Raw genomic sequence first — 13,539 nt, forward strand, 5'->3', positions numbered from 1 at the left:
ACGCGATGAATACCCCCGCTAACGGTTACAGATTTGACAGACCACGCACACGGTCGGCCTTCGGTCTGTTGTGAGCCGTCGACCAGTCACGGCCGGCGGTCGCGCAAGGTTCGGACGGAAGACGTCGGAGCCTGAAAAAAAGTGAGCTCCGCGCGGCAAGCCACGCACTTGGATTACGAGGCCAAACTTGTCCGTGTCAATCCAACCTTACTAATCTTATCGGAGCTTGATGGTACGTGAAAGACACTATTATAATCTCCGGCGTTCAAATAGCTAAGCTACTGAAGTGTTGAAGGCACAACTGGTTACGAGGCCAAAAACCTGAGTGCCTACCGCGGCATCACTACCTCGCAACTCGCTCGCAACTTCGACTCGGATCCGAGTCGCCACACCGTTTTTCCAGAATCGTCGCGGTGTTCTGTGGATTGAGTATGGAAGATCGTCTAGATAACTACTTCTCTGGTGCAGCTACTGTGAGTCTATCTTATAGACTTATTAGATCATTGAAGCTGATAATTCATGTAGAATGGTAAGCTTGACACATCATATCCATGCTCTCGTCCTCCACCAGACGAGAGCTTCGCCGAAAACGGGCGTTAGCGATGGACCATTGCTGTACCTCACTCGAGGGCATCCACATTCACTGCGCGAAAGATCGTACATCGCCTTGCTTAGGAAGTATCTGCGCAGTATCACTTTTGCATAAGGGCCACTCGGCCATACTACTCGTGTTGACCGCTGTATTGCTCATGTTAACCATCTTCTTCGTTTGCACTCCAGAACGCAAAATTCTTCCTGCCAAAGCAGGCGGTTCAAAATCTCACCAAAACCCTGGCCAGTACAGCAGTCCCGAGGCTGAACTTGACGCTCTCCATCTTCAGATTCCCGAGATTGAACAAGAACTTGAGATCCTCCAAGCCCTGCTGGAACAGAAAATTGCTCGTGTGGAAGTACTAGAAGAAGAATTGCTTACACGCGCAGCACCTCCCACTCACCATGACTTGAAAGATGGGAACGGTAAAGGCAAGGCAAGAGCTGTTATGCGGGACTATCGAGAGGAGTTCGACTGGTCTCCACAATTGCGCCTGCAGCTAAAGAAAGTCTTTGACATCTCGAGCTTCCGTCTCGTCCAGGAGCCGTAAGTGGTCTCTCGGTGGAGTGTCACGCTCTCTGCATCGTACAGTACGTCTTCAGATCCCGCTGCGAGACATATCTCATACGCAATAGCGATGAAATCGGAGCCAGAATTTATCGAGGCTCGTTTGGAAAACTGTACGCTGCAGAGTGTGGATTTCACTAGTCCTAAGTTGTCACCAGGCCGCTGCCGCCTGCTAAACTGACAATCTTGGAGTGAAACCTTCTTCTGCCCAACGGGTGTTGACTATATGATTTTCATTCAGTGCCTGTAACGCCAACATTGACGGCCGCGACATAGTTTGCATCATGCCCACAGGTACTATTTTTATCCGCTCAATCCACGAGCCTTCGTAACGACAATCTGACTAGACGTGGGTCAGGTGGCGGAAAGTCTATTGTATATCAACTACCGGCACTATTTGCGCTCGGATGTACTCTGGTCATATCCCCGCTACTTTCCTTGATCAAAGACCAGATCATGCATCTTCAGGAAGCCGGTGGTGCGGCATCTCTATCCTCTTTGACGTCATCACCTTTTACTGACAGACATCGTAGTGGAGGCTGTCATGCTCACAGGCTCCACCTCCAAGGACGACCAGAGTTACATCTACAAGTGTCTCCAGTTCACTGCGGATCCGAACAAAGTCAAGGGCGGTAGCGACCCGAAAGGGAGAAAGTTTAAGGAGATCAAGCTTTGCTACGTTACGGTGCGTTTCGAACGTCGATATAAACCAATTTGCCTCTACTCCTGCTGACGACTGGGACCGAACCAGTAGCCTGAGAAAGTAGCGAAAAGTAAGACGTTATTAGCGATTATCGAGACCCTTGCGGAGAGAAACCGGCTTCGTGCGCATCTCCGTTCTTCTCGCATGTGGCATATATACTGACTGTGGCCAAACACAGCCAGGATTGTTATCGACGAGGCCCACTGCGTGTCTCAGCTGGGACACGATTTCAGGTGCATTTCGGTTTCTTCAGATGTTATTCGAGCGCTGCACTCAGTCGACAACTACTACAGACCCGATTATAAGGCGCTCTCAAAGCTTCGCCAGCTCTTTCCCAATGTGCCCATCCTGGCCCTCTCCGCCACATGCCCCCCAAACGTTCTCAAAGACGTCCTCAAGATTCTCCGTCTCAACCGCGTAACTGATTTCAAGCGTAAGTCACGGCCCTAAATCTCAGATAGTTTCCCTCTGATGCTGATCCTCGATATGACACGATCTTCAACGAACAGAGGCCAACGCCGATGGTACCGTTTACCTGACGAGTCCGCTGTACCGCAAGAACCTGCATTATAAAGTCCTGCCGAAGCCCAAATCTGCAAAAGCATTTATTGAGCAGATTATACAGTACATAGAAGAGGAACATCCAGGAAAGACGGGAATCATCTACTGTTTGACGCAGAAGGTAAGTCTCTCTCAGGTCATTGGGCTATCGTTGTCCTTGTCTGCGATATATCTCGTGTCTCACTCTGTCTCACCGTACTGTAGGATGCCGAAGATGTCGCGAAAGGCGTGCAGGAGGGAAGTAAAGGAAAGGTCAAGTGTGGCGTGTATCATGCTTCCATCCCCGAACCCCAGAAGGAAGGACTGCACGAGGCGTGGAGGGCTGGGAAGGTCAAGGTCGTTGCTGCGACTATCGGTTAGTTCATTATCAGATAATTTATCCTCATAGTCTTTCCTGATACTGACCACGACTGGTCAAACAGCATTCGGTCTTGGTATCGATAAAGCTGATGTTCGATTTGTGTTGCATCATTCGGTATGCTCTACACGCCCGTCGGACCCTACGCCAAACATGCTAACCAGATCACCTTCATCTAGTTACCGGTGAGGGTTTCTTGCGCGTATGCGTTTTTCGTCGCCACTGATATTCACCACTCGTAGAAATCACTAGAGAACTACTACCAGGAGTCTGGACGCGCAGGAAGAGACGGCGATGATGCCGAATGCGTCCTGTTTTATAGAGCACAGGATGCTTTTCGCTTGACTGGGGTCTACACGAACGAGATCGGCGGTGTGGAGAAAAGTACGCACCGTGGCCACACTTCGCTCATTATCTATAGCGAGCCTAATAGCATTTCCACCCTACAGTTCATGGTATGGTCCAATTTGCCCAAGATGTTCTCGAATGTCGCAAGATCCAGTTCATTCGGTACGCCTTTCGATTGAAAACCGGCCAAAGCCACAATATTTACGCGGTTCCGCTAATCACATCGATGTCATGCTTCCCATCCAGCTACTTCTCCTCAATCGAATACGTAGCAGTCAACTCATGGACGCAAGACAGCAAAGACTCCCTCACACCCTGCGGCCACTGCGACAACTGCACTCGTGATCCTTCCACAGTCGAGAACAAAGACGTCACTCTGGATGCCTGGCGAGTTCTTCAAAAGATGAAAGCGTTGGACGGGTCTAAAGTCAAAGCTACGATGAATGAGTTGGTAGAGGCGGCTAGGGGATTGGGTGGCGCGGGATCAAAGGCGAAGAAAGTGAGAGTGGATTCAGTGTCCGCCGTGGGTGGTAGTGGCGGTGTCGATAAAGTCGAAATGTCAGAGAAGGTGCGTCTCCGAATTGCTCGATGTGTTTAGCGCTGTGCTGATATCGATTGTTGGGCCACCACCGCCATCACAGGAGACGGAAGCACTTGTGATGACCCTCGTCGTGAGAGGCTATCTCAAAGAGGCCTACGTCCAAACCGCTTACCGAACAAACATCTACCTCACCACTGGCCCCAAAGCGTATCCGATAACGAGGCTATCCAGGACGGACATCGAGAATGGGCGGGGAGAACGTATCAATATGGGCGTCTTGAAGGAGGTGAAGAAGAAGAGGAAGTCGAGGAAGTCGGGGACTAACGCGTCCGGCAAGGATGTTCCCACTTCTTCGAAGACCGCCAAAGCCGGTCGGGGGGTGAAGAGGAAGCAGATAGAAATGGATGGGGAAGACGAAGGGGATGAGGATGAAGGTGAAGATGATGGAGTGATGATGGAAGATGCTATGGAGGTTGACGGCCATGAAGACTTCGTGCTTGAGGATTCTGGAGAAGGTCCCAGTGCCCGGACACCGCGACCGTCCAGGAACCGAAACCCACTGCGGCGAGGGGTTGTCGTTTCGGAGGCAGAAGACATCGTGGACGACGCGGATGACGAAGTGCAGGAGACTCCTCGTACGTCGCGAGCGCGTCGAAAAGAGAACACTAACACAAGGAGACCCATAGGGTTCGACTTCGAAGATCCTAGTGACGATGAAGTGGAGTATGTGAGTGGGGAGGATGACTGGGCGTATGATATGAAGGGGACTGGTCACCAGTCAAAGGGACGGCCTTCCGGAGGTGGAAGCAAAAAGGCAAACCATTCGCGTGCTGGACAATCAGACGTGATAGAAATTTCTTCGGACTAGAATAATGTTCACCCTTTAATTTTGTCACTACCATTCAAGACTCGAACACTTCGTATGTTGGGCGTGGTATTGCGCGTGTACCAGATACAATGTTATCCTTATGGACAGGTTTCGAATACGGCAGCATTTTTCGGTCATTAGTACGTTCTGCTCGACTCTTCGTCTGTGTACTCTTTTGTAACCTATAGCTCTGTTAGTCATCTTCCTCATCCATCGCATCATCCCCCTCCCCCTCGACTTCTTGTTCCCCCTCGACTTCCTGTTCCCCTTCAACTTCCTGTTCCCCTTCAGCTTCCTGTGCCCCCTCGTCCTCTTCCTCTAACTCCCGCTGGATTTCATACCTTTCCGGCAAATTCAGAGGTATACCCGAAATCGTAGGGTGATAATGCCCCAGCAACTTCTTATACTCCAGCACCTCGTCTATGCGATCTTCCATCTTGGCCTCGGCGATCTTTTCTTCCTCCCAGGGAGTAGGCTCCTCGGCGTGATCCTGATTCTCAGGTTTCCATGGTCTGGGACCCTCAGGTTTCGGAAAGGGACGAGTCACAAGGACCTCTTTCTCCCAGTTATACTTGACGTCGTAGGTGGAAAGATCGTCCGCCATAACACGAGGAAGATGTTTCTTGATATCGAGCCATTGCCACTGAAAGAATAAGTTAATTGAGAAATCGAGGATCGAAGACAACAATGCGCACAATTTCTCGCTTGCCATGTGTCATCGGAAAGTCAACCGTAAGTTGAGCCTTTTGAAAGGACCTGAGGTCGATGAAATTGTCGGGGAACTTCGCAATATGCATTATGACCAGATGAATGTATAAAGTATTAGGAGGTAGCTTGAACGGCATCGGCTTGATAAATTCGAGAGTAAAATAAAGAGCATCGGGGACAAGCTGACGAAGAATCAAGGGTTTAAGAAGGTTCAACATACATAGATGAGTTGTGAGCTAAATTCGTACCTGAAGCAGACATTCGGTATGCTCATCGTAGTAACTGACGGTCAATTCCTCAACATCACGGATAGGCCCCAACTCGACACACCGGCTAAATTCGAAATTGCCATGGAAGTGTATACCATCGTTCGGTTTCTGCGTCTGCATCCACTTCCAAAGCTCTGGAGGGAACCGCGTTCGCCAGTAAGTCGTGCCAGTGTTGTTGGCCACGATTTTGAGCGTGACGACGCGAGTCGCGCGCTCCAAAGCTTCCATCATCGCAGGCATGACCTCCGCAGGAAACGCATGTGGCTTTAGATGCATTTGATCCGCTCGGGTCCATGGATCGCGTACTTCATGATCGATGATGATGAGAAGTCGAACGCAGTGTGCGACAGCTTTAAAATGCTGAAGACGTGCAGCGATGCGTTTCGGGTCCCAGGTCGTGTCCTCCCAGTCCTTACGATGTCGGTTGGGTCTCTCACCGTATAGTGCGCGATGACTGCCTGGTCGAAGAGCGAGTGTGTATGTGCGGTAGATCTCGAAGTTGGCGACGTCATTAAAGCGTTTGCAAACGAGAGAGAGGGTGTTTAGGACTTTGTATCGTTCGTCATAGGGACCGCTTTCAACGTCCTTTTTGAGTGTAGTAAAGATGCTGAGCATGATCTCAGTGGAGAGGTCGGTGAAGAAGACCATGGTGGAGGTCGCTGCAGGTTCTGAGGGGAGGGAGGCAAGGGACTTGGGGGGATTGAAGAAACCTTTATGGCCGCGGGAGAACAAAGGACTGACACAAACGCGTGTTGACGTAACGTGGGAAGGAAACGCCGATAGTGAACAATTGCAACGCGAACGAAGAATCCGGCTTGTGTCCAAGTAGGTAATACTAACAATGACTGGCCTCTTAGAATGCGTAATGGTACAGTGGAACCAGTACTTCGACAGAGTTCACTATGTTATAAATCGAATGTGTGTCGGTATGTCAAGGGCTAAAGCGTCGAAGCTGCCAGTAGTATAGCGACCGCGTTACTGACCCTTTGTCTACAGATAGCGCCAAGCTCGATGCCCAGGACCAATGCTGCCGATAGTGTTTCGTGAAGACGGCACAAACGAAAGGAGAGAGATTGATGAGGTTGGTGTCAAGTTGGTGTTGAGGTTGAAGGCCTCGGATCCTAACAAGACCAAACATCTCGCCACTGTGGCCCTACAGTTTATTACGTCAGCCCGCAACGTTGCAATCATCACAGAATGCAAGTTCCACAGTGGTCAACTTTTCGACAGGGGCGTGTATTGCTCTCGAAAAGTAGCTGAAAAGCATAATGTACAATAGCAGTCACCGACAAAGGAAGATGATCACCACGGGCCACCTAAAGCCACCCAATCCTTCAATACAAGCCTTCGCTCTGTCCCTATTTGCCGTGTGATCTCAATCTGTCTCGACACAGGGAGATCCTCAAACGATCTGAGAAGAAGCCCATCCAAGAAGCCCTTGTGTAGAGTTTTAGAAACATATTCATTTCGCACAGCCCTGATGGGAAGCAAGATGAGTAATCAAGAGGACAATGGTGGCCGACAGCGGAATTCGACGTACCGGAAGGCTCGAGGGTTCAGAGCTGCTGTATGTTGGACGTTTCGTGTGAGCTGTCCTTGTAGGAGGTGCAATCGCTTGAAGGCCGCTTCCTCGACTGGTACCAATGCACTCAATGATCCATCCGGCGACCCTGTCATGACATGTCAACACCACATCCTGAGGCGCAATCTGGAGTGACGCTTACCACAAATAAGTTTAGCTTGCGGTATCTCCGTATCTGGGCCCTTCGTCCGCCTAGCGATGGTGAGCGAACTCCGATACTCTATTTGGCCATGGAACTCTGCATGGCAGAGAAGGCGCTGGCCATTTTTCGATTCGGGATCTGGGTGCGACAATCGTCAGCGATGTGTTCGTCGGTTGGCGATGCTAGATTTACCATGCGGATTGTAGTGATACATCCGAAGTATACCTTCCTCGTCACAAGTTACGATGGACAGCTGTTGGTTGGCGAAGAAAAAGTCTGCCGAAGTAAAGCAGACTTGCTGTGCATCTTTCGCCAGCACCGTTAACTTGTAAGGATCCTCCTGCGAACATAACTAAATGAATATCCTGAAAACCTTGTGACAGGCGATAAACATACCTGGAAAGCGACAAACCAAACACTCTTGACTGCATCCGAGATGATCAACAGGTTCTTCAAAGCGCGCAACGACGTCACGTATACCCCCACATCCAAGAATGCAACGCCGACCAACCGCTCGTCCAGATCCAACGCGCGAACAAATATCTACGCGAAGATGATCGTTAGTGCTTCACAAACACCGGGTTCATTCAAAATAATCAACGATCAGTACACACCTTTTGACCCATCGATGAAACGAGATATCCATCCATGCCGCATAAAGCAGTGACTGGACCTTTGGCGTCATCTCGACACCGCATTCGCAGCTTGAACCAACGCTTGACTCCGAAGGATGGATCAGGTACGACCTCGACGATCTCGAAGATGTAGGTCTAAGGTACGAGAAAACATGGCTTCAGAAGTGGGCATGCTATAAAAAAACAAACGATGACATACCGCTCCCTTGACTGCGAGATCCTCGCCTCGATTGATGGTTGTACCGACAGCGATGAAACTCTTCTGGCCCGAATCTGTGCTTTGAGTTTCGAGCATGACACATTCGACAGCATTGACTATTTCGTTGGATGCAAATTCATATCTGTAGGATACTCTCGTCAAGCAGGTGCTAAAGGTGAGAATAGCTAGAGGCGTACCCGTCCATTGTTAGCCAAGCATCAGGCGTAATCAGTTCCAAAGTGGAGCAATCGGTCGTGGGATATGAGATATTCGGCGCTAAAATTGGAATTAGGCGGGCAAAGATGAACAAATAAGTTCGCTGGGCATACCATCAGGCTCCCAGGTCTGATTTCCGTCCTCGTCGAAAGAGGTGAATTGCGCCTTCAAGCTCGCCGCTCCTACGATGAGACACGTGAAAGGATCAAAGACCACATTTGTATATGCTCTAGAACGTGGCATAAATCTCGAGGGCAACTCTGTATGCAGCTGTACGTCCGGCATCCACTCAAGTAAACATGGTCCCTATACCATGAGAAAAACATGCGCGAAAAGAGTTGGCATCATTTTGGCATTCTTCGTAGCTGGAAAACGTACCTCGTCAGTATACAACAAAAAGTCGCCTTTAGAGTCCCAGAGCGAACACGGCGTGAACGAATGCACGACCGCGTGCCCCGAAGAATGCACCCTGATACCTCCCTTGTCCGTCCCCAAAATCCAACATGGCCTGTCACCCGTGAAAAACACGCCCGTGAATGTCTTTTCTGGCGCAGGCGACGTAACGAACGGGATGAACAACCGCTGTATTTTCTTCAGTTCCGCGAGGACAGACTTCTCCTGGGGCTGTTCGTCCGGGTGCTGGATATCAAACGCTCTAGACAGGACTTTCACGAGCTTCACGGGGAGAATCGAGGGTCGAGAGGCAGGCTCAGGGTCGCCTGTGGGTAGCTCGAAAGACACCGCCTCGTAGATGGCTAATTGGCCTGACCGAAGCAGCACCTATCATGCATGGGAGTGAGCAGACAAGTCAACCGCATTGAACAGGTGATAACGATTGTTCTATCAGCTGAGCAGCAATCTTTACTTACAAAGAGGTGAGGACGCGGAGAAGTTTCGCCTAGAGGTGCGACTAAAATTTGGTCGATGTCTAACTCCTGAGGTTTTCGGGGTTGATCTTGAGGGAGCGATGATAGTGCTGGTGGGTCCAGTGAGTCGACGAGGAGGGGCTGGAGCGTCGCCAATGCCGTCGTCGAGAATACAAGGGTCAACTTTGGTAGAGTCCAGATCTACGAAGAAAAGTACATTGTGTTAGTTCCGAACGACCGATACGCTCAGATTCAGGTTGGATCTCGGCAGAAAGCACTGACTTCCATCACACCCTGCGGTCGAACGAGCAGTAGCCATTGAGTCTTCTGCCCCGCATTCATCACAGACTGAAGCGTGGATGTGGCGTTTTGCTTTGTCGTGTTGGACCCGTTGAGACTGCTGTTAACATGCGCCTGGAATGTGCCGGTGGTATCGGAAAAGAAACATCCGGCGATGTATCTCGAGGTCTGTGTGGTGGGCAGGACTTAATTTGGGGCCGAAAGGAGATAGATACAAGCTTAGCTCACCTTGTCTCCCATTGGTGACATGTCCTTCCGTCGAATTTTGCCTCGCTCCGTTTCGCCAATGAACAGCCCTATGGTCTCGTCCTCCCGGAGCACGAAGACGTACGGGTCACAAATACTACAATTCTTGATCTTGGCTCTATAGTTATTTCCATCCATGTCTTTGATGGGCTGCCGTTCCGAGCCGTCTGGAAGTAGTAAGGAGGTTAGGGCCACACTCGTCGAAAAACTTGTGATCGTGAGCAAAAATCACCTGGCTCAAGCACCCGAATAGCGTTGCTCAGCACGTGCAGGATCGCTGTGCCCTGGAAGAAGGGTGCGGCTCCAACCGTAGTCACACCTGGGATACGCGTGGTAATATTGAGGTCCGTCTTGGACGACCGAGTGGCGATCTGGGCACACGGGCATGGTCCAAAACAAAGCAGAAACCCTTGTAAGTCTTTTTACCCCGGAAAAGAAAACTTGATCTCGCGATCTCGTCTCCTTTCGATCGTTGATCGTTGGAGGTTTGAGACGAAGAGGGCTGGGAGAAAGGTGTGGGGCGTGGGTACGACGGCCACTCACCCGTGAGATTCCAGGACTGGGAGTTGCGTCAGTGCTGATAATGATGGTATCGTTGTCTGACCGAAGCGGGTTCTGGGGAGTCTGGTACGACACACCGTTAACCCTGACGGCTTGTCGTACGGGCAAAGACCACACGCCCCGCGCGCCACCGATAGCATGCAGTTTTCGTTTCGTGCGGATGGGAAGGTCGCGCTGCGTACGGTGACGGATTAGTGAGTCGGTCTCTGTACCGGTATTTCGCCAGAGCGAGTGTGACGTGATGTGCCTACCTGGAATAAAGTGAAGCCACCGAGCAGACCTGAGCCCGTAGCTGCGACAAGCTCTGGGACAGCTCGATCCTAAAGCCGCGGGTAGATATGAGCGACCACACGGCATGGAAATGAAAAGGCTGAGAGGCAAGGATGGGGAAAGGTAAGAGGGGAGGGGAGGGAAATCTCACCCCGTTCTTGGTCATGGAGAAGGTCATATCTGATATAGGGCCATGGGCGGGCAACGAGTCGCACAAAGATAGATGTATGACTGTGCGTTTCCTCGTGGTAGAGGTGGTTTCGACAGCATTCCCATTTGCGGTGGGCGTAGGGTCGGCCTTCGACGACCCGTACAGATCTGGCAGTCTAATAAGAAGTGGTTTTTAGATTAAGAATAGAACTAGGCTCACCGTCGTCATCGTCTATATCCATCCCATCGACAGAGTCAACCACGGCCGCGGGCGCCGTCTTCCCGTCTATTTCCTCGACGTCATCCTGTATGTCCTCTTCTACACCGGAAACTTTCAGCAAAGCAGAGGGACCAGCGGTACTCCCCACGAAAAAGTGTTCATTCGTAATCTTCCTGATAACCGACGGTGTCGTCGTCTGGGCCAGAGGCGGCGATATGGACAGCTTCGATACGACTTTCCCATCCACGAAAAATTCGACAGGATGGATGGTCCCATCCTTCAGCACGATGAACAGGGTTTTGTCGTCGACGAACGTCATTCGAGATCCCTCCAGTTCGAGACGGCCCTGGTCTCCTTGGGCAAGGGCGGTGACAGGCATGTCGCTCACGCGAGGCATCCATCCATTCACTGCGAGTGCTACACGACGAGAGGCCTGATCGATGTGTATGACAGAGTTACTGGTGAGGACGACCACGCCTCCTAATGCCGCTGGACAAGGAACGACGGAGAGGCAATCGTAAGGAAGACCTTCGACGGAAGTGATGATGGGGTAGCTTCGAGTGACGACATTGAGAGTGAATATGAACAGTCTCATTGTGTCTTTATATTCCTTCAAGCGACTAGAAAGACGGTTTCCCACAAAAGTCAGCAAATTCGAAGGCATGTAGAAAGAGGGCTTGACCGTTACCCTGTCCATGTCTGTTGAGCCTGGAATAGAACGGCGACCGTAGGATGGCTGAAGCCGGGAAGAAAGACAAAATCGACCACGTTCCGGATTCGTTCATCGACCTCCGCGGCAAGATCCAGAATGAAGCTGGGCGAGTAAGGTACATCCCTATACCCATTCATTGAGTGAGACTCGACGCAACATTAACAGATTAAGTTCACGGACTTACCTAGCTCTAGTTTGGTCTTGATCCATGACGTCGAGATCGACCTGAGTCTGGTAGAATGGCAGAATGGCGAAGGCATCCTTCGGCAGAGATAAGGCCGCGCATTGCGACAATGGGTCTGTTCGCAGCTGCGCTGTGAACATGTTGGAATCCAGAGATAGCTACACGTAATGTCGGTTGAGATCGAGAACGTTGCCGACCAGAAGCTTTGCTCACCAGTTGAGGTGCACGTTCGTAAGTGTGGATCGAGACCGTTGAGAGACTGTGAGTATCAGTCGACCACTCAAGGAGGGCAATCTACAACCTAAGCGTTAGATAGACTCTGTGATGCGACAAGCTTAGACAGACCTTTGCATCCTTGAAAGAGACCAGAAGTCTGTCCATTTCATCTTCCAACGAAGACATGATGCGCACAGTCTCCAGTCCGGTGACAGTTCCATGAAGACGATAATCTCGCACAAAGTAAAAGCGGAGAACAGTTGGGCGAGGCGCCCCATTGGATGCGGTTGACTGAAGATAACGAACAGTAGCGCAATCAGCGTCAGTTCCGACGAAGTTTTAGGTTCAGATGGTGGACAAAGTAGTTGTATTGCTCTGTGCAAAGGACATGAGTGAGCTATCCAAATCACCTTTACAGCGCCCATGTTGACGTAACCCTCCCCTTGCTCGTCCATCTCGACCTCTCCTTCAACCGGTTCCGTCCCCTTCCTCACATTACCCCGACGCTCCCTTTCATCGTCCAGGTGAATTGGCCTTAAAGTAGGGACCTCCCTGACCTCAAGTATACGAAGGAGGTTAGAACGTGCAACGACCAAGTTGAACAGAGGGAGGGCCTTCTGGCTGTCAGGTTTCGGTTTGACGGTGGATGGAGTCAACTTCAAACATGTCACGAACTCTACACCACTTGGGGATAAGATATCTTGGCGTAATGCATGCATGAGCGTCAACCTATATACCAGGGTCAGCAAGGTGAGTATAGATGTGCGGATGGGTAGAAGGGGAAATTAGACGAGGGGGTGCGTGGCGTTGTATTCGAGCATGATCCTGACTTCCATAACGCTCTGAGATGTTTCATTGCGAACCATTCTATGTCTGCGACTCTGACATTGGCCAACATAGGGCACCACTCACAAGCCATGCACGCGACTGAGCCGCCTCCGTGACAGTTGTAGATGAGACTTCATTAGAAACCTCAAAATTGCATGAGCTTATACAAGCTATGGTATGGGAGTCATGCCCTTAAGTTAACCTGGCAGACTGAAGGACGGCCTCGCGTTGTACCCATCCAAATCATCAGAGATACACAAAATCGTCGGGAACATACCTCTTATTCCAAGCCCTGAAATCAAGACGAGTTTCTGACCCTCTTACACCTCAAATCACTAGAAACAGTCGTCTCTTCCGACACAGAAATTGTGGGTTCGAATTCAACGAGTTGAGCAATGGTCGAATGTGATGATGGCGGAGGAAGGGAAGACAAGCGCAAAACACAACGCCACGCAGTGCGTGCGACATGTGATTCAAACTCAGCGCGCGCGGCCTTCAAAACTATTCGGGCACCGACGATATGGCTTGCCCTCGGAGCTCCACGTCCACGACGTTCGACGACTGCGCTATTACCCCGCCTCTGTTTGCTCACTATCCCGAAGCTCTTGGATAAGAATTTATATCTTGGAATCATCGCATATGCTTGAAAGGCATATTGGTTCGACGATCGTTAGAGGTGAGTGGCGCTCTCAGCCTT

General features: G+C 50.7%; 3 protein-coding genes across 3 annotated transcripts; 1 reads left to right on the top strand and 2 right to left on the bottom strand.

The window, feature by feature from the left end:
* Positions 1-1,040: 1,040 nt before the first annotated feature.
* STEHIDRAFT_65702 (ATP-dependent DNA helicase) lies at positions 1,041-4,538 on the top strand (the record flags this gene model as incomplete). Its single annotated transcript, XM_007308686.1, has 15 exons — positions 1,041-1,138; positions 1,401-1,453; positions 1,518-1,637; positions 1,693-1,844; positions 1,914-1,983; positions 2,041-2,095; positions 2,156-2,295; positions 2,372-2,544; positions 2,628-2,778; positions 2,846-2,898; positions 3,024-3,165; positions 3,231-3,291; positions 3,376-3,697; positions 3,771-4,104; positions 4,264-4,538. 15 exons carry the CDS (start codon positions 1,041-1,043, stop codon positions 4,536-4,538), a joined length of 2,199 nt encoding a protein of 732 aa, XP_007308748.1.
* A 193-nt stretch (positions 4,539-4,731) lies between these two features.
* Positions 4,732-6,163, bottom strand: STEHIDRAFT_161235 (uncharacterized protein; the record flags this gene model as incomplete). Its single annotated transcript, XM_007308795.1, has 3 exons — positions 4,732-5,181; positions 5,234-5,428; positions 5,495-6,163. The coding sequence occupies 3 exons, from the start codon at positions 6,161-6,163 to the stop codon at positions 4,732-4,734; spliced, it is 1,314 nt and encodes a 437-aa protein (XP_007308857.1).
* A 654-nt stretch (positions 6,164-6,817) lies between these two features.
* STEHIDRAFT_65512 (uncharacterized protein) lies at positions 6,818-12,733 on the bottom strand (the record flags this gene model as incomplete). The annotated part of the gene is made up of 23 exons (XM_007308676.1): positions 6,818-6,992; positions 7,056-7,185; positions 7,240-7,377; positions 7,432-7,579; positions 7,636-7,782; positions 7,854-8,009; positions 8,074-8,215; positions 8,271-8,349; positions 8,403-8,595; positions 8,668-9,069; positions 9,159-9,356; positions 9,438-9,623; positions 9,684-9,868; positions 9,934-10,072; positions 10,245-10,436; positions 10,514-10,582; positions 10,684-10,850; positions 10,903-11,522; positions 11,591-11,737; positions 11,799-11,956; positions 12,012-12,092; positions 12,144-12,305; positions 12,431-12,733. The coding sequence occupies 23 exons, from the start codon at positions 12,731-12,733 to the stop codon at positions 6,818-6,820; spliced, it is 4,317 nt and encodes a 1,438-aa protein (XP_007308738.1).
* Between the last annotated feature and the right edge of the window lie 806 nt (positions 12,734-13,539).

This window comes from Stereum hirsutum (assembly GCF_000264905.1).
Source record: "Stereum hirsutum FP-91666 SS1 unplaced genomic scaffold STEHIscaffold_16, whole genome shotgun sequence".
In the NCBI taxonomy this organism is placed as follows: domain Eukaryota; kingdom Fungi; phylum Basidiomycota; class Agaricomycetes; order Russulales; family Stereaceae; genus Stereum; species Stereum hirsutum.